The sequence below is a fragment of the Rhinolophus hipposideros genome (genome assembly GCF_964194185.1).
Source record: "Rhinolophus hipposideros genome assembly, chromosome: 5".
Taxonomy (NCBI): domain Eukaryota; kingdom Metazoa; phylum Chordata; class Mammalia; order Chiroptera; family Rhinolophidae; genus Rhinolophus; species Rhinolophus hipposideros.
In genome coordinates, this window is record NC_138051.1 from 30,160,212 (window position 1) to 30,179,207 (window position 18,996).

The 18,996-nt window shown below is 38.8% G+C and overlaps 1 protein-coding gene across 1 annotated transcript in view; it reads right to left on the minus strand.

Moving 5' to 3' along the window:
* RPGRIP1 (RPGR interacting protein 1) overlaps window positions 1-10,540 on the minus strand; it is a gene marked incomplete at its 5' end in the record, with an annotated part of 40,072 nt that extends 29,532 nt beyond the window's left edge. Inside the window, 5 exons of the mRNA XM_081050251.1 lie at window positions 3,165-3,303; window positions 3,856-4,059; window positions 4,513-4,697; window positions 9,900-10,050; window positions 10,502-10,540. Coding sequence (XP_080906377.1) covers window positions 3,165-3,303; window positions 3,856-4,059; window positions 4,513-4,697; window positions 9,900-10,050; window positions 10,502-10,540 — 718 coding nt within the window. The remainder of the gene's footprint in view (window positions 1-3,164; window positions 3,304-3,855; window positions 4,060-4,512; window positions 4,698-9,899; window positions 10,051-10,501) is intronic.
* Between the last annotated feature and the right edge of the window lie 8,456 nt (window positions 10,541-18,996).

Genomic DNA, 18,996 nt, shown 5'->3' on the forward strand with positions numbered 1-18,996 from the left:
TTACATCTGCAAAGACTCTTTTTTCAAATAAGGTCACATTTGTTCTGGGGTTTAGGACATGGACATCTTTTGGGGGGCCACCATTGAAACTACTACATTATTTATTTAGGTTATAAATATATTTTCAACCACACAAGTTAATATTTTTGCTTTATACAGTCACTTAAATTAACTGATATCTTTTGGTTTGCATTCCTTGTTGCATCTTTGTGTTTTCTTCTGGGATAATCTTCCTTCAGCTTAAAAAAACAATAAGTTTTCTTTAAAATGTAGCTTGGAAGCAAACTCTCCATTTTGGTTTGTCTTAAAATGTCTATTCCGTTTTCATTCTGGAAGGATATTTTTGTTGTGCAGAGAATTCTTGGCTGGCAGTTAATTTTCTTTCAGTACATTGGAGGTATCTTGCCATTGGTTTTTAGCTATAGTTGTTGCTCTTGAGAAGTCAGTTATCCGTTTTACCAATGCACCCATGGCTGTCTTTTTCTTATAAATGGGTGCTTTTGATGTTTTCTCTTTGATTTTCAGCATTTTTCCCCTGATATGTCTAGATTTGCATTTATTTGTACTTATCCTGCTTGAGTTTTATTTAATTGAATCTTAATATTCATTCTGGAGAACTCTAAGTCATTATCATTTTAAACATTGCCTCTGTTCCCCTTCTTTCTCTTCTCCTACATTTAAGTGTAGTTTAGACATCTTCATTTTATCTTATGTCTCTTTGCTCCTCTTTTTTATTTTCCATCTTGCTGTCTCTTCTTGCTTTATTATGGATATTTTCACCAACTCACTTCAGTTGTGTCTTATCTGCTTTTATATCTTGCTCATAAATTTCTGTATTTAGCAAGGTCTATCATTCCTATTAATTTATTCTCAAATTTGCAGTGTATTTTGCAAACATTTCATAATTGATTCAGGGGAAAAAAAACAACCTATAAATGAATGTCAAAAGTATTAGGTGAAATTTGATGAGGAACGAGATAGTTATATAGTCTCAAAATATCTTCTCGTAAATTACTTAATAACTATGAAAGGAAAAATAATAATTTTCTGATGGAAAATCGTGACAGGTGCTTCCTTAACCAAGTGATCAAAGTTAACATCACCAATAATGGGACAAACTGACATCACATACCTCCTAATATGATGCAGTGAGGGCACAATATCACTTCTGTGGTATTTCTGTAAAAAAAATTGATGACCTGAATCTAATGATGAAGAAACATCTGACAAACCCAAATTGAGAAGGAACACTTTACAGAACAGCTCATCTACACTGTCCAAAAACGTCAATATCATGAAAGACAATGAAAACATGAGGAACTGTTCCAGATTAAAGGAAACTAAAGAGATATGACTGAATGCAATACATGATCCTGGATTAGATAAGGGGAAAGAGTCTGCTACAATGGACATTATTGGGATAGTTGGCAAATTCTGAAAATGGACTGGACATTAGGTAATAATGTATCCATGCTAAATTTGCAAACTTGATAATTATACTATATTTTATAATTTCTTTTCTCTTATTAAAATACGATGTTTGTAACTTATTCTCAAATGCTTCAGAAAAAAATGATAAAGCAAAAAGTGGAAAAATATCAAAAGCTGATGAATTTGCATGAAGGGTTAATATGATTTTTTGTCCTATTCAATGTAGCTCTTGTGTAAATTTGAATTTTTTTAAAAGATTTTATTGGGGAAGGGGAACAGGACTTTATTGGGGCACAGTGTGTACTTCCAGGACTTTTTTCCAAGTCAAGTTGTTGTCCTTTCAATCTTAGTTGTGGAGGGTGCTGTTCAGCTCCAAGTTGTTGTCCTTTCAGTCTTAGTTGTGGAGGGCGCAGCTCAGCTCCAGGTCCAGTTGTCATTGCTTGTTGCAGGGGGCATAGCCCACCATCCCTTGTGGGAGTCGAACCAGCAACCTTGTGGTTGAGAGGACGCATTCCAACCAACTGAGCCATCTGGGAACTCAGTGGCAGCTCAGTTCAAGGTGCCGTGTTCAATCTTAGTTGCAGGGGGCGCTGCCCACCATCCCTTGCAGGACTCAAGGAATTGAACTGGCAGCCTTGTGGTTGAGAGTCCACTGGCCCATGTGGGAATCGAACCGGCAGCCTTTGGAGTTAGGAGCATGGAGCTCTAACTGTCTGAGCCACCAGGCCGGCCCTGAAATTTTTTTACAACAAAATATTTTTTAAAACTTACAATAGCAATTTCCATTAGCTGTAGTTCCTTGCTGAAAATGAAAGTTCAGCTTTTCTCTCCATGAAGCTAGTAAACACAGTTGTTATGCAGCTTGTGTCGGATAACTCCAGTATCTGGAGTCCTGGGGGGCTTTGGGTCAGCCCTGGCCACTCTAGTCCTGCTAGCGCCCAAAGTACGGTTCTGCCTCTCAGAGCAGAAGAGGCTCGGAATGGTATTGCCCTCTGGGTCCCAGACCAGAGTGGGAAATTCTGCCTGGGCAAACACCTGTCTACCCTGGGCAGACACCAGAGTCTGTCTGCATCCCATTTCCCCATCCCAAAAGTCCACCAAAAGCATTCTATCTCTCCCTCACTTCCTTCAGACCAGCAGTGTCCCAGACCTGAAGTAGTTCCAGCCCACACGGTCTGAGCTCCAGTCACCTCCTTGATCTAGGTTTGGTCATTCTTCCTTCTCTTATTGGCTCTTTAATGCTTTTAAGAACAATTGAGACTTTAAAAAAACATATTCGCTTTAGCTTTCTAGTTGTCATCAATGGGAGAGTTAGTCTGAATGACCTCTTTTGCCATAACCATAACCTGAAATCATGTCTACTTCTCATTATAACACAAAAGGCTTACCTTAGTTAAAAAAAATTGGATTAACATCACAAATGATCCAATCACACTCCTCCTCCTATTTCTTTGTAACCATAATTCACAAGACCCTAGAGTAAATTAACATTTTATAATTGCTAGGTAACTAAATTGGCTATTAGCTGGCTTAAATACATAGAAAGCTATTTGAGAATTCCAGTCTTGATTGGCCTAACTAGCACACTATAACATAAAATTCAATCTAGGATCTTAAGTACGACCTTCTCATGAAAAGTTTAGCAATGCAAGATGAACAAAGAAAGTAATTAATTGTCTTGATAAAAGAATTCAATAATTATATAGGAAAATTGGATTTTAAAAAGACAATACCATTTACAGAATGTAGGGCTTCCTTCTGTATCAGTGCTGAAGGGGATGATGTTATCTCCTCTTCTTTCTGCTGATTTTTAAAATCGTCATCTATGGAGATCTGAAGTCCTGAGAACTTCCATTCAGTGTAATCCACCTGCTTCAGAATAAAAACAAATGTAATTGTATGTAATTATAATAATTTCATCAAGTTAAACACATAAAATTACATATTATTAATATAATTCTATAATTAATACAATATAAATTATTGTAACATAATGTAATATACAATTACATATAATTATATAACCATATAATAATACATATTTATGTCATATATATTACATATATATTATGTATATTTTAGGTGCTACATAGTAACTTTAATCTAGTTTTCTATGAAAAAAAGGCAGTATCAAGCACATAGGAAGTGTTCACTAAATACTTGTACTTTAATTACAGTTGAGTGGACTGGTTAAATTGTGGTACTAAAGTTCTAAGCATAAACTGCAGGATCTATAATTTGTTGAATTAAATTAAAATAAGTGGACAGTCAAGAGGTTTATTAAACTACTGTGTTTGCGGAAACACATACTAGACATGACTATTGCTTATCACGTGTGTCTGTTTCTGCTTCTACCTTTGAGAATAATATATCTAGGAACACTATAACCCATATTTTAGCTCTTCGGGGTTTCTAAAGCCTTACCTGTAGTGTATTCCCAGTTAAGATGTTCCGACTAAGATACTCCATTCTGTTCTTTCCTTGGATCCCTGTTCTTTTGCCATGTTTTCTTCTTGAGTAGCTTGCAACCTGGTGTTCCCTTTCCTTTCTTTCTCCTGGCTGAGGAGGTTTTCTCTTAGATGGATACTGGCCAGTTTCAATGGGAATCTCAGCAGATACCACCTGGTCCTAAATAGAAGGATCAGAGACAGCCTTACAAGATGATGGTTTAACAGCCTAGATACTCAAGAAAGGAATTTTTAAACTAGCATCAGATTTCATTTCTCTCCAGCTACAGAGGTGAGACGTGCCATCTCTCTCTCCTTCCCACAATAAAACCCAAAGTTTTGCTCCATCAATAGCCAGAGGGCATTATGAGGGAGGCAGATTAAGCATGCAGAATACATGACACAGAAGGAACTTCTTTTCCTCCAATTTTAATACTGTCTTCTTTTTTTTTTTTAATACATTTTTTTTATTTTTTTTATTTTTTTTTTTGTTGAGAGCCCACTGGCCCATGTGGGAATCGAACCGGCAGCCTTCGGCGTTAGGAGCATGGAGCTCTAACCGCCTGTGCCACCGGGCCGGCCCCAATACTGTCTTCTTTAAATATGCTCCACAGGATTGGTGGAAGTCTCCTACCTGGGGAGGAAAGGAAAATTTTTCCTCTTCCGATGACATTTCTAAACTATTCTTGGTGTCGTTCTCCTCAGTCCGAGCTTCTGGTTTCAAGAAGCTCTCCGGGGGCAGGTAACAGGACTTCCAATCCAGCTGCACCTGAACAGATCCATTAGGTTTCCCCGCAGGGTCAGTGAGATTAAAATCACCTGAGAGGCACACAGACATTAATAAGATCTGATCAAATGAAATAGGCAAGTGAGCATTTATCATTCCCCCCCTTTTGAATTTCACTATAATTTGTAATTAATTAACATTCATCAAATAATCATAATAATACACTCAGAAGCAATATAGAATGGCAGTGAATAGTTATATTCCCTTACAATAGTTACTTCTAATATTTCCTTAGAATATTTATAGGGGAAGATGGATCTCCAGGTTTCAGGAAGGGATAGTCAAAAGATGGATGGAGAGGTCTAGCTTGCTTGTCATCAGTCACCCATTCAAGAAACAAGATTGTATTACTATGACTGTTATCAAAGGTTTGCTATGCCTTAAGCATACCCAGAAAACCATTTTTTACCCTCAAGTGGTCCTTATTTCTAAAGTAACAAAAGCCAAGAAAACTTCCACAAAATGGCTTTTTCTAAATGCCAGACTTCTGATTTGTAACACTGATTAATTAAACAGATGACTCACTCTCCTCTTTGGCAAAGGACAAGTTGTGAGTAGAAGTGTCAGTAAGCCTTTTTTTTTTTTTTTTAAGTACTTTTGGTATTGGAAGGAGGGAGGCCTCACACACTTCTTGGTATATCCAGATGCTTGTTAAACATGGTTGGTATACTGGCTGTACCCATCCACACTTCCTAATGAAAGCACTGATACCCCTGCCTCACCCTCCCAGGATGGCAATCAGAGAGTTGACCCTTCCTAAGTGCACCTCACAACCCTGGGTATTTAAGTAAGGTAAGGAGCATGAAGTGAAGCTCCATATTGGGGGAAAAAATATTCAAGAAATTCAAGTCATGGTAAGGCATGGAAATTTTGCTAACTTGTGTCTAATGTTTAAAAAAAGCAAGAGAATTATGGGGGGGTTTTAAGGGCACAGCTTATAATCTGCTATCTAGTCATGTGCTAAGAGACAACAGGCCTTAACTAAAGACAAATATTGGGAAGCCCTACAGAATGAGAAAATATTTGTTCAGAGATACAGACTTCAGGTTGGTGGGTCTACCCACTTGGAAATCTTGTTTATATTGTTGAAAAGAAAAAGAAGCCAGTTTCCATGTGATTAGTGAGGACCTAAGTCTGCTCTGTCGCTCTTCACAATATTCTAAAATCCTTTCAGCATGTTTTAAGAGAGAGTGTTCCAAGCAAGTAAGCAAAGGAAAGCAGGATTAGGACAGGGAAACACACTGGGCAAAGACCATAAAGATGCAATAACCTTGAACTCCCACCTTTAATGGATTTGTTTTGTGCCAGAGGCAGCAAGGGCACTTGGACTTTGCCGAGGTACAAGCCAGGCTCTGAGTCTTCATCATCAAAAACATACACAGATAGGGCCTCCCGCCTCAGATATTGATCCAGGTCAGACGTCACAAGCACTGGGAATTGAGCTTGGTCTCTAAAGTAGGGATTGTTACTGGCTGGAATGATGGCAGTGTCATGGTCAGAAAAGGTAAAGAAGCGGTACATGGCATACGGACTGGGTTGGGTTCCCAGCCATCGACTCTGGAGGCCGCAACATCTGGTGATTTCCACCCGCAGCTCGTTCTGATGCTTCCAAGTCTCCGATCTGGACTGGAGAGATGTTGGTCTTGGATGGAGGAAAAGGGCAACCTGAGAGAGTTGTTATCGGTGAAGCCCAGCACCCTTGATGAGCAAGAAAAGAGCTATGATCTAGAGAACTGTTGAATCCTGACTAGGTCACAGAGAAACCTAATGACTTCACCTGCCTGCAAACTGGCTCTGGCAGATAGTTATCTAAGGGAGATGCTGGCACTCAGGCCTTAGCTTAGAGAATGGAACAGAGAAGCTATTTTGTTCACAGCAGGGACAGGTAGCTAGCTCCAAAGGCATGGTTTCATTTCAAACTCAGGCTTGACTAAGGGAAGAATCTTGTGGTGTAACAGTTTTTCTCTTTCATCCACATTCAACACTTATTGAGAATAGTAGACTGAGCTGTGTTCATGAGCTGCTTGGCTGAGGCTCCTTTGAGATGCATGGGCACATCCTTTTTCTCACCTCATTCTCCTGGGCCTCCCAGGCTCCAAGCACATTGGCTGACAGGTAGGCCTGGGCTTTCTTTTGCTTATTGCATGCCTGTAGACTGGCTCTTATGGGGAAATGCAGCTTCATCCAGTATTCTAGCACCCCGAAGTCTTCTCCATGAGCTCCTGGGTAGCAGAAAGTATGAAAGGCACAGAGGATATACTCGTAGATGGTGTGGCAAGGGTCAAGAATAAAGCAGAGGAAGAAAATGGGAAACTACTAGAACAACGATAGACTGGGAGATGCTGCATTAGTTCCGGGAGCTATGGGAAGCTAACAGCACTTACCAATAAGTGTGGCAGAGCCATGGACGCTCTCTACAGTCTCCAGCACCCTGTCAAAGCAAATCCATCCAGTTGCAAGGGTGTGGTGCTCACTGGCTAGAGCCTGGTGGAGATCAAGTCGGGCTGAAGCCCCTTGAAGGTAGTGCAAGAAAAGGGAATCTAACTCTACCACATACTGTGAGGTGAAGTCATACAGGGGCTGTGGTCCCACAGCTAGTGGGGTACAGTGGGTCTCATAATCATAGAAGGAATAGGTGCAGAAAGTGGTAGGTTGAGTATCTTCAGCCTGAGCCAGGGCAGCAGATGTCAGGAAGGCCTGGTGGATATGCAGCTCAAAAAGATTCTCACTCTGACGCAGCAGAGAAATGTCCACTTCATCCTCATCTCTGTGGGCTGGCAGTGTTTCCATATGTAATGACATCTGTCGGGTACCATAAGCCACATCTTTGAGCTGTTCTAGAGGTAAAAGAAAACTGCCTATCCATTAAAGAGTAGGGAGCTCTTCCTTACTATAAAAGAAGGTGGACAGAAGGAGAATAAAAACAGTGGTGGAAATCCAAGTTGTGATAATCTCAAGAAACCATGTGATTCTAAAGAAAAAGCAATAGAATAACAACCAGGAGCTTTGAATTCTGTTGGCCAAATAATCCAATGTCTTCTTTTGACATAAGTTTCAAAATGAACATGGAAACAACCAAAATGTCCTTCGATAGATGAATGGATAGAGAAGTTTCAAAATGAGTGATTGGAAAGTAAACACTAAGCTCTGGAAAACACTGGAGGCACAATTTCATCTATAAATGACATTGTTTTGGTTTACAGCAAGATCCTATGGATTAATTGGTAATTCCATCAGAGGAGCACTAGAAACAGAATATATGAATATTTTCAAAAGTTTGGGACATTGGCCATGGAAAGAATAGTAAGTTATAGTCATGGTGTCTATTACATTGCATTGGGCTCCACCAAGAAATGATTCCCACTCTCCAGCCAGATCACAAGAATCTTCATCCTGTTAAGAATTTGGTTTAATGTAAGAAGGCAAAAAATCCACTTTAAGTTAAACAGTAATGGAGTAAAAAGTGGAGGAGGACACTTACTAGAAAGAGGTTGAAAATACTGGCAATAGAATGCAAAGATATGTAAGAGAGTCTACCAGATCTGTGCATTACTTCCCATGTTCAACCAATCAGAACTTTGATACACAGTCTGCTTCAAATCGGGTAAAATTTGAGTCATCACAGTGTGTTGATGGTGAAGGTCCTATTTTAAGAGTTAAAGTTGTAGAATAAAAATATTTGGATACATCAGAATTGCTTCCTGCCCAAAATAAATGGAATACAGAGACTGACTAATAGTTTCTTAATTGATAAGATTAATATAAATAAAATATACTTAAAACTTTGCATTACATGACACAGAGTTAACAATCTCAGCACATATAGAACTTCTACAGGGCCGGCCCGGTGGCTCAGGCAGTTAGAGCTCCATGCTCCTAACTCCAAAGGCTGCCGGTTCGATTCCCACATGGGCCAGGGGGCTCTTAACCACAAGGTTGCCAGTTCAACTCCTCAGAGTCCTGCAAGGGATGGTGGGCTCCGCCCCCTGTAACTAGCAACAGCAACTGGACCTGGAGCTGAGCTGCGCCCTCTACAACTAAGACTGAAAGGACAACAACTTGACTTGGAAAAAAAGTCCTGGAAATACACACTGTTCCCCAATAAAGTCCTGTTCCCCTTCCCCAATAAAATCTTTAAAAAAAAAAAAAACTACAAATAAATAAAATACTATTGAAAAATGGGTAAAGGACAGAAACAGGCAATTCTCAAAAGAAATAATACAAATAACTGGAAAACATATGAAAAACTCTTAAGCCTTACCAGTAATGAAAGAACTATTAAGTTAAAGCAAATGAATCTTCAGAAGTAGATACGGTTATTTATCCTGCACTGTCCCAGGAGAAAGACCCTGAATCTGAAAGACATGAGCATTTCAATCCAAGGGGGGATTCCCTTTGTCATATGGCAGTGACCTTTAACAGACTCACCCTGGCCTGGATAAATCATGCCCCAGAATGACTCACCTCCCTTTACTCTAGTTCCATCCTCACTAAGTAACCTACTTATTGACTCTGCTTTCCAGAGAGAGGGCTGATCTGTACAGTGGTTCCCAATATTCTCATGGCAGCAACAAGATAGCCACTATCATAAAATAACAACAAACATTCCGGCTGAAATATCAGTCTTTGCTGAATTTTGGTTAGGGTAAGTTAGGGCTCTCATCACTGGGTATAATAACAAAGCCAATTTTCTTGACATGCAAGGCCGAGACCAGCTCCTGGTCATCAGTGATGATACTAAATATAGGAAGTAGCACATTGTGAAATTTGCACAGATGTCGAGCCAGATGCCCCGTTATAGCAACAGGCTCAAACAACAACAAAGAATTTAGAGACTTTTAGAGAGAAATCACAGAAAAGGATGCTGAGAGATAAGTGATGAAGCTCTATTATTTCATAAAAACCGCTAGACTGGCCTGGGTCGAGGAAACAATCTTGAGAGAGGGAGTTTACAACCCTGAGGGCCAACAGTGATATGCCTCTCATTCTCAAAATAGATTCAGCAATTGCTGGGCCCTGTTGAAACTCTCTAGAGAAATCAGAGAAAGGCGCTGACATGATGGTTAGGCTGCTAACCATGTACGAAAACAACAAAGACGATAGGGTAAAGAATGGGAGGGGTAAGTCATATGCCGAGGACATAAGTGGGCTTCTACATAGGCACACAGAGGGGAGCACAGGCATTAGCTGTGTGATGGGTTCCAAGGGGAGGGGAACAAAGTACTAAGACTTGCCGGATAGTGGAAGGCCATGGCTTCTTAAAATACCTTCCAGCTGCTTGATACGATCGTTCTTGAGGTCCAGGAGTTGATTCAACCTCCCCAGTTTTTCTTTATGATCTTTATTTTCATTATTGGCTTTTGTCATCATTGCCTCCAGTTCCTCCTGAAACAAAATAATGTCTGAACATTTCTATCTCAGTGGCCCAGAACTAAAGAGCTAGATAAAAAGGTGGCACTTGCTGGATAAAGAAGACTCTGCTATCTCCTTAGCAGGGCAGATTATCCACTAGAATAATCACAGACCCCTCCAAGATCAGTAATGTTATTAGTGCCATGGGATAATATTTTCCTGGGACTGGGAAAATTTGAACTCAGAGGTTCACACCTGCCATTTTCATTAGCTGGCCCCTTCACTGGCTGCTATTGCCAACATGCCATGGGCATGTGTGAGTACTCAAGTTCTTCAAAGGACAGCACTTCCTGTGTTTGCACAGGACCTTGCATATCAAGTTGCATCACCCCTGGAAACACAGGTTGTGCTTCATTCCCAGTCTTGTAAGTGGTTCCCATGTGCCATTTTATCTATACCCTTCTTGTACCATCTTTTCTTGCACCTGATAACACATGTTGATTTTGCACTGCAGAACAAGCATGTCTCTGGTCTTTTCTAGTTCCAATATGGTTTCTGCATGTGACACTTGCAACTCACTTAACATCTGGGACAGTTTCTTTTCTTCTTGGTTGTTTGGTTCACAGGGCTATAAAGGGAAAAGCATTAGTAAAAGGGAGTATAAATATAATAGGTACAGTAATAACTATTCTCCATAAAGCAGTTGTTGGTCATAGTAAAATACTAGCAGCAGAATCTACTCCAAAATGTAAAAGAGGGCTTGTGTAAATTCATGTTCAGTAGCAGCAGAAAGTTATACAGCCTCTAATGGCTATTTGCTCCTCAGCAAATCATTTCAAGTCTCATCTGAAAAAAATCTTTTAAATTTTTTGAGCTATAAAGGGTAGGAAAATGTGTGGAGCTCATGAAATTACCTCTACTCTCAGTCTTCTCATATCCTTTCAAATATTGTCCTCAATCAGGACAAAATGTCATTCAGGTAGTATTCTAATCCTTTCATCTTTCCTAGGGATGTTTTACAGATATCCCTCTGTAGAGGGGACTTGCTTGATTAAAGATGCACAGACCTCTATCTGAGTGTCCTCTTGGAATAGAGCTGGGGGAGTAGCTGCGTCAGGTTGCTTGTCAGGAGATTGGGAAATTGTGTCTGTATTTTGAAGGATCTGTACTTCCTGTTTTTGCTTCTGAAGTAGGTCGGTGACTTCAAGATTCAGATCCTTGTTTTGAGCTGTGGAAAAAATAATCCAGAAAGCTGAAACTCTGTAGTTATCAGTAACCATGGTTAAAGCCGGACCAAGTATGAATTAAATGTTCCCACTAATGTTTAATTGATTTTATAAATTTGCCCTTAGGTATTTCTACAAATGGAGATCCTAGCTTAATTGACCTGACCTTTGGACTCCAAAAACAAAACAAAAAACAGCTATAGAACTGTAAAGTGGAAGGGAGAACATTAACAACAAATATAAACAGCCTCTTGATTGGCTAGGACAGTCCAAACTTTTGACAGCACCATCCAAACCAGTATCTCAACAACTTCTCTCCAACTCCATTCTGACTTCTATGCTATTGACTCTGTGGCACCGACTCCACCCCCACCCTCAATCTGGAGGGAGTGTGAGCGTTTGGGCGTTTCTGTGTGTGTGTGTGTGTGTGTGTGTTTCTGGTAAGAAAGGTGATCAGTGTTTAGTGTGATCATTTCATTATCATGCATTAAGCAGGGCATTAGTTTATATTACCCTTAGGTCTTTACAAGACTTCACTTGTGCTTCATACCTACTATAAGGTCTTCAACATGTGCTTGTAAGCTTTAACCTTTGATAGTTCCTGCCTCTATTTTTCTTGATGTCTTTTTTTTTCTTTTCCTTCACTCTCCTATGTAACTATACTAAAATATGATGAAATATAAGCTAGGTAAGACTAAATATCAAGGTCTAGGCTATCAAAAAGAAGCAAGACAAAGGTCTCTTTGACATTGACAGTGTTTTATATCTTTGGGGGTTTTTTCAAATTTATATTTGTTTCACTCTTAGGATATATTCTGATGATTAGTCAATACACTCTAATATACGCTATGGTAACAAATATGTGCTACATCTCTGTGGTATAACACAACAAAGTTAAATTCTTTGCTTGAGAAGTCCAGGATAAATCAAGAGGCTCTTCTCCATGTGAGTCTTGGGGATTAATCAGATTTAATTCTGTGGCTCTACTATTTTGACATGTGGTCTCCAATACAGCTTATACAAACTAAGCAACTAAAGCAAGTCAGCCAAGAGTACAGGGTGCTGGGCCATCGCCCTGCCTGCCAATTGCCTCCTCAGCCAGGAAACCTTGAATGTGCTTCTCAACGTACAAGCCCCTAAGAAATCTTTGGAATAACTACAAACTGTTTTCAAATTAGCAGGGGAAGGGGTAGAGGTAAACGAAAGCAGCGACTTGCTTCTCAATTTCAGGTATTGCGTGTTAAAAAAAAAAAGGCTCTTAGTCACCTCTAAACTGATTGATAAGATCAAAAGGCAGAGGAAATCCTTTTCAATACTTTCAATAAATTAAGTATATGTTTGAAAACATAATAAATTATGAACTGGCACACTCTCAAATGGGAAGTCATTATGTAAGAAAAAAGTATATGAGTGAAGTAGGTGTCGTGCTTTCTGGATTGTCAATCCAATCTGATTGCCAGTGTTCTTATTCTAGTTATCCATGACCAAGTGAGGGATGGGAGAAATGCTGGCCCAAGGTCCCTTCTCCCAAACCAGAGATAGGTGCTTCATTTGAGAGAGCTCTTCAAGCCCGACCTACCTTTCTCACTGGACAGCTGAAGTAAGACTTTTCTCCTCTCCAGTTCAGCATCCAGCTGATCCTGCAACTCAGAGACTTTCTGCTGTAGCTGTTCTCCTACAAGCTCCTCGCTCAAGTGGGGCTGACTACTGCTGTCCAACATGCTGAAAATGGGGAGCAAGTAAGGAAGGAGGGCGGAGTTGTCAGATGGATACTCGAAGCTCCGTGATAGGATGCCTTTATTACAGTTTCAGCATCTTCTTTCAGCATCTCCTGGGACTTGTTCATCATTCATTTCCCTACATGTTTTTTTCTGCCCCTGCTTTATCTGTAACTGTCATTTACCAACTGCCTTGGAATTTTTGGATCCCACTGCGGAATTCTTTAGTATCACTTCTGATTAGGTCTCAAATAGCCCACTGAGCAAACAACCCAAGTCATATCTATTTCCCAAGAACTTTTCCAGCATGCTAGCTTTCTTTAGGCAGGTACCTAGCTGTGTACCAAGACATTCTCAGGCCTGCTGGATTAGAAATAAGGAACAAAATGCTCCTCTTTTTCTTACTTCATTCCTCTACCATGACCAATGGCTTGTTTAGAGAATATTTGCCTTTGAACTAGATTATAAATGACTATACTAAAGGGGAGGAATTAAATCTTTCAGTGACTGTACCCTGCATGCCATGAGGGCAGATGCATTTTGAGTGTAAAATACACATGGTCAGTCCTTGACTGTTTACACAAGTAAAGTAACGTTCATAAATTATTATTTCTGCTTATGTCTTTTTCTTATTTATCATTTTAATAAATGTGGTCTAAAGACAACTTGCTTAGGCTACCGTGTTTTCCTGAAAATAAGACCTAGCTGGACAATCATCTCTAATGCATCTTTTGGAGCAAAAATTAGTATAAGACCTGGTCTTATTTTACTATAAAACCGGGTATAATATAATATAATATAATATAATGTAATACCAGATCTCATATTAATTTTTGCTCCAAAACACGCATTAGAGCTGATGGTCCAGCTAGGTCTTATTTTCAGGGAAACACGGTAGTATTACGAGTTCTTGGCACGTCCTGACCATACATGACAGGGTCCAAGAAGATAATACGAATGGTGAATGGAAGAGGAGTTGGTCACAGGGAGTCTTCAGAGTGGATAATCCCCACACTGCTTCTTTTCACTGAATTGAAGAGATTCCGTTGCTCCCAGGATGCTCTCACACAACCTCCCCAATCTCCCCTCTGCTGCCTTTAACTGAGTCAGAAGGCACGTTTCATGTTTTTTAATTCTAGCTATTTTTAATTTCAAAATTAATACATGAATATATATGTGTTGTGAAAAAGTAAAATGATGTGAAAGAATGTAGAATAAAATTGAAAGTGCCTCTTTGCCCTACTCTAATCTTTTTAGGTCAGAGTTAGCATATTCTTTTGCAACCTGATTTTTCTTTTAACAATATATCTTAGTTATACAGGTCTTACCTCATTGTTAACAGCTTCATAGTATTTTGTTGTGGGAATGAAACATGATTTATTTAGTCAATCCCTATCAAAGGAAATTTGGATTGTTTCCTTTTTTTTAACTATTACTAACAGTGCAGTAATTAACATTCTTATTATACAATATTTTTGCACATATATAAAATGACTTCTTTAGTTTTTATTCCAAAAAAATGGAATTGCTGGCACAAAAGACATGAAAATGTTTAATATTTTGACAGTGTCAAATTCCCTTCCAAAAAGACTGCCAGTTTATATTCTCCCTAACAGTATTGAGTACCAGTTTCCCCATATCCTTATCAATTCTATGTGTTATTTTTTAAATTGGGAAGGTACTTTTCTTTTCTATAATTGTCTCTTATAACAAACAATGCTCTGGAACCCAAACTTGGTACTCACTTTTCTAAGAGTTTGTCATAATTGTCATTCAGCAATTTTCGTTCTTTTTCCAAATCTTCAACTCTTTCCTGAAACTAAGAATGATGGTAGAGTGACTGAGATAAAACATTTAAATCTACTGCCTTGTACAGGATCTCCTTTTTCTGTTGCAGGATGGGGCTTGGGTGGGAGGTTTTCTACATTCATCTTCCATGTCTCTGAGGAGCCATTCGACTGGAAAGACTTGAACCAATTAAAGGTAGGCTAGAAACTTTTATTGGTATTAACAAGGAGTCTCTAAAGAAATCATCATGGTGTCTGGTTTTCTGTTAGGGAAGCAGCAGAAGACTGTAATAAAGCAAAGACTTTGGAGAATAGACGTAAGTATAAATCACAGTTTCTCTCCCAATGGTATAATCCTGAGCAAATTATTTAACACCTGGAGGTTCATTTTTCTCATTTGAAAAAATGAAATACCCATAGTGTTGCTAAGATACACTTTTTAACATCTCTAAAATTGGAACATTTACAATTGACGGTCTCCTTCAATTGTTATTGTTACTTACCTCCTTCAGTGTTATCTGCAGGATGGACACATCTTCCATCTGGCTCTTCAAGCTCACAGCTTTCTTGCTTTCCTCCTTCAGCTCTGCCTTAAGCTCATTCACTTGGCTAAGGAGGGCATCGTGGGCTGCACTCAAGACGCCCTGATTCTGGGGCAAAAGGAAAGTTGCTATGGGAATGGTCATATCACTCACTAGGAGTGGTCTCAAGATACTAGCAATCCTAGCATTCCCTAGTGGATGTCACAAAGAATGGTTTTGATTAATATCATGTTGCATTTGCATTATAAATTGACCTTGTTTTTCACCCTACCATTTCTCAGGAAGCATCGTTTCCCTGTTAGTGAGGATTTCCCACTCTGAGAAACTGTAATTCATAATTAAGAATTCATAATTCAAATTAATTCTTAATTTTCCCAAAGTTCAAATTTAACCCTGACTCTAAGTGAAGTACCACATTTTACAGCTGCCTTTACTTTTTAAGCAATTTGAATGCTTTTTATGATGATATACTCCTCCCTTTGCACCTACCGTGTTTTCCCGAAAATAAGACCTAGCTGAACAACCATCTCTAATGTGTCTTTTGGAGCAAAAATTAATATAAATTTTTATAAATAATTTTATAAAATTAAATAATTTTATAATTTTATAAATTAATTTTAAAATTAATATAAATTATAAAATTAATATGAGACCTGTTATAATATAACAAATTATATCATGTTATGTTAGATAAGACCCGATCTTATATTATAGTAAAAGACCGGGTCTTATATTAATTTTTGCTCCAAAAGACACATTAGAGCTGATTGTCCAGCTAGGTCTTATTTTCAGGGAAACACGGTAGCAAAGTAACATGTTAACTCTAGAAGATAAGTGTGCATTTTTCTGGTGGACATCTCAGGTGAGGAGGTCCTGGCTTTAGTGACTGTTTTTGTTTGTTTGTTTTTTTTAGATTTTATTGGGGAAGGGGAACAGGACTTCACTGGGGAACAGTGTGTACTTCCAGGCCTCTCTTTTCCAAGTCAAGTTGCTGTCCCTTCAATCTTAGTTGTGGAGGGTGAGGGTGCCGTTCAGCCTCAAGTTGTTGTCCCTCCAGTCCTAGTTGTGGAGGTTGCAGCTCAGCTCCAGGTCCAGTTGCCGTTTTCTAGTTGCAGGGGGCGCTGCCCACCATCCCTTGCGGGACTCGAGTAGTTGAACTGGCAACCTTGTGGTTGAGAGCGCACTGGCCCATGTGGGAATCTAACCGGCAGCCTTTGGAGTTAGGAGCCTGGAGCTCTAACCGCCTGAGCCACCAGGCAGACCTGCCTTAGTGACTCTTAATCATGGACGTTCACCCAGCTTCACTTGCACCACACTCACAGTGGTGACCAGGGCCAAATATTTAATAACATCAGAGAAGATCTGCAACAACTTTTGCCATATCTCACCACATCATCCACGCTAGAGGAATACTCAGGAATTTTTGAGCAAATGCTATAATTCTCTCTAGCAATAGGTTGAAAAATATTATTCCAAATATTTCTCAACTCAGATCTCATTTTCAATTTTTATGAAAACAGTGTAATATGTATCTTCTGATAATAATAATAGTATCATTTGTCTTAATAGAAATTATATGATATAATAACATTGATTTAGCTGGCTAAATTCTGGCGTTATGTTACTTGAAGATGAATCCTAATTTCTTTGGGTTTCATTGCTCTGATTATTCAGAAACAGAGAATCAAGGAATCTTTATTAAGTACCTTCTGGAGCAGAGTTTCATATGCCTGCAAGACAAAATAAGTATTGTTTTATTGATGTATCAACTTGATGTTTATTTTTATGTTTATCTCTGTCATAAGAATATAAACATTTATTTTAAAAGATGTTATTAAAAATTCCTATAAAACAAGTCAGTTTGTATACATGTTTACTAATTGCTGCTACTTTTCCCCTGGCCTAACTTGCTAGGTAGTCTGTGAATGTACTAGATCACACCATTTCTTTAAAAAGAATGAAAGATCATTTATTGACATTTGCATTGCACTTGGTGAATTATCCAAGAAAAGCATTTCTTTTTAAACTAGGCATTATGTTACTTAGCATGCTTCAGAAAGGTCTCTTTCCAATTTTAGAAATAGAAAAAACAACAATAACCAAATTAATTGCAATAGCTATTAATACTGATTAATACTGATTGAGCAGTTACTATGTGTTACATGATACTATTTGCATGTGTTTCATTTTCTATTACATTATGATCATAATTGTTTCACATATATTATCTCATTTAATCCCTACAGCAAATCTGAGAGGCAGGTATTAGGGCCTAAATTTTAAAAATGAGAAACCCAAAGCTCAGAGAGCTAAGGCACTTGCTCAGACTCTAGTCCAGAGCCTCTGCCATTGACCATCATATTTTACTGCTAAGGGATTAAGAGAATGCACACTTACTTTAGCATATGTGTAAGAAAGCATGACTAAAATATAAATTGCTGAAAAAAACAAACTGTAAAACATACATTTTTAAAAATTGTGGATGATATTCACCATTTTAGGTCATCTCTACCACTACCACTGACATTGGTAAAGACGTTCAAGTTAGAAGGGCTTTCTTCTTTCTTTCCTTTAACGCAATGGAGGAATAAATGAATTTTAAAAAAAAATCGAATCCCACAAATACAGGTTTCCCCTGTTTTTCAAAAGTTTGCATTATGCTACTTCACTTTTACGAAAGACCTACATTAGTACCTGTTTTTGCTAACTGAAAGAAATCCGAAAAGGATTCTTGCTTTTACCAAAAAAGGTGAAAAGCAAAAATTCAGTGTTTGTTTTGCAGTGAGCCTTTATAGAAGCAGCACACGCCCAGAGCAGAGCAGTGAGAGTGGTACCGCCAGGCTCATTTCTAGGAACCGTACTCAGTATCTCAGCATCAAGCCACCAGAGCTTTGAACTGTGTCTGTGAGCAACTGTGTTTTATCTGTCCTTTATGCATCCATTAAGATGTGTCCTAAGGTATCAGAAAAGCCTAAGAGAGCTCATAAGGGTGTTACACAGCATAAAAGTGGATATAATTTAAACATTTGATCGTGGCAAACAAAATAAGGATATTGTGTGTGTGTTGAACTTGCCTCTGTCCACCATTCATACTATTTAGACACAGAGAGGAAGAATCTTAAAAGCTGCAAAAAATTACTATTGGTCCGCTAGTAGCAAAGTGGTCTCAATTAGAGAGCATCCAGTAACAGATAGAATGGAAAATCTGTTGCTGAGTGGATTGCTGGGTATACAAAGCGTGGTGTGCATGTATCACATCATTCCTGCTTTTATAATATACATGTTAGTGTTATTTTAGGTTTCATGTGTTATTTGGTATGATTTGGGAGGTTATTTTTGTGTGTCTGGGAACTTTCCAAAATTTTCCTGTATAAATTAATGGTAAATGCATCCTTGTCATTTTGGTTTACAAAAGGCATCATTGGAACGTTCTACTTTGAGATAGTGGGGTAGGGGGATGGGGTGGAGGGGCCTATGTAGCTATTTACCCATGCAATTTAAAATTATCTTCCTTCCTATATCGCCACATCCTTTAAGTGCTACCACAATTAGCCAAATCAAAACAATACAACCATATGCCTAGTTCTCTACAAAGCACAGGTTTGAAGGTTGGCTTTGTAAAGATGCCTTTAGACCCCATCAGAAGGGACACACTGAGGGAGGTCCTAATTGTGGCCAGTCTCAATGAATGGCACCACCATCAGCT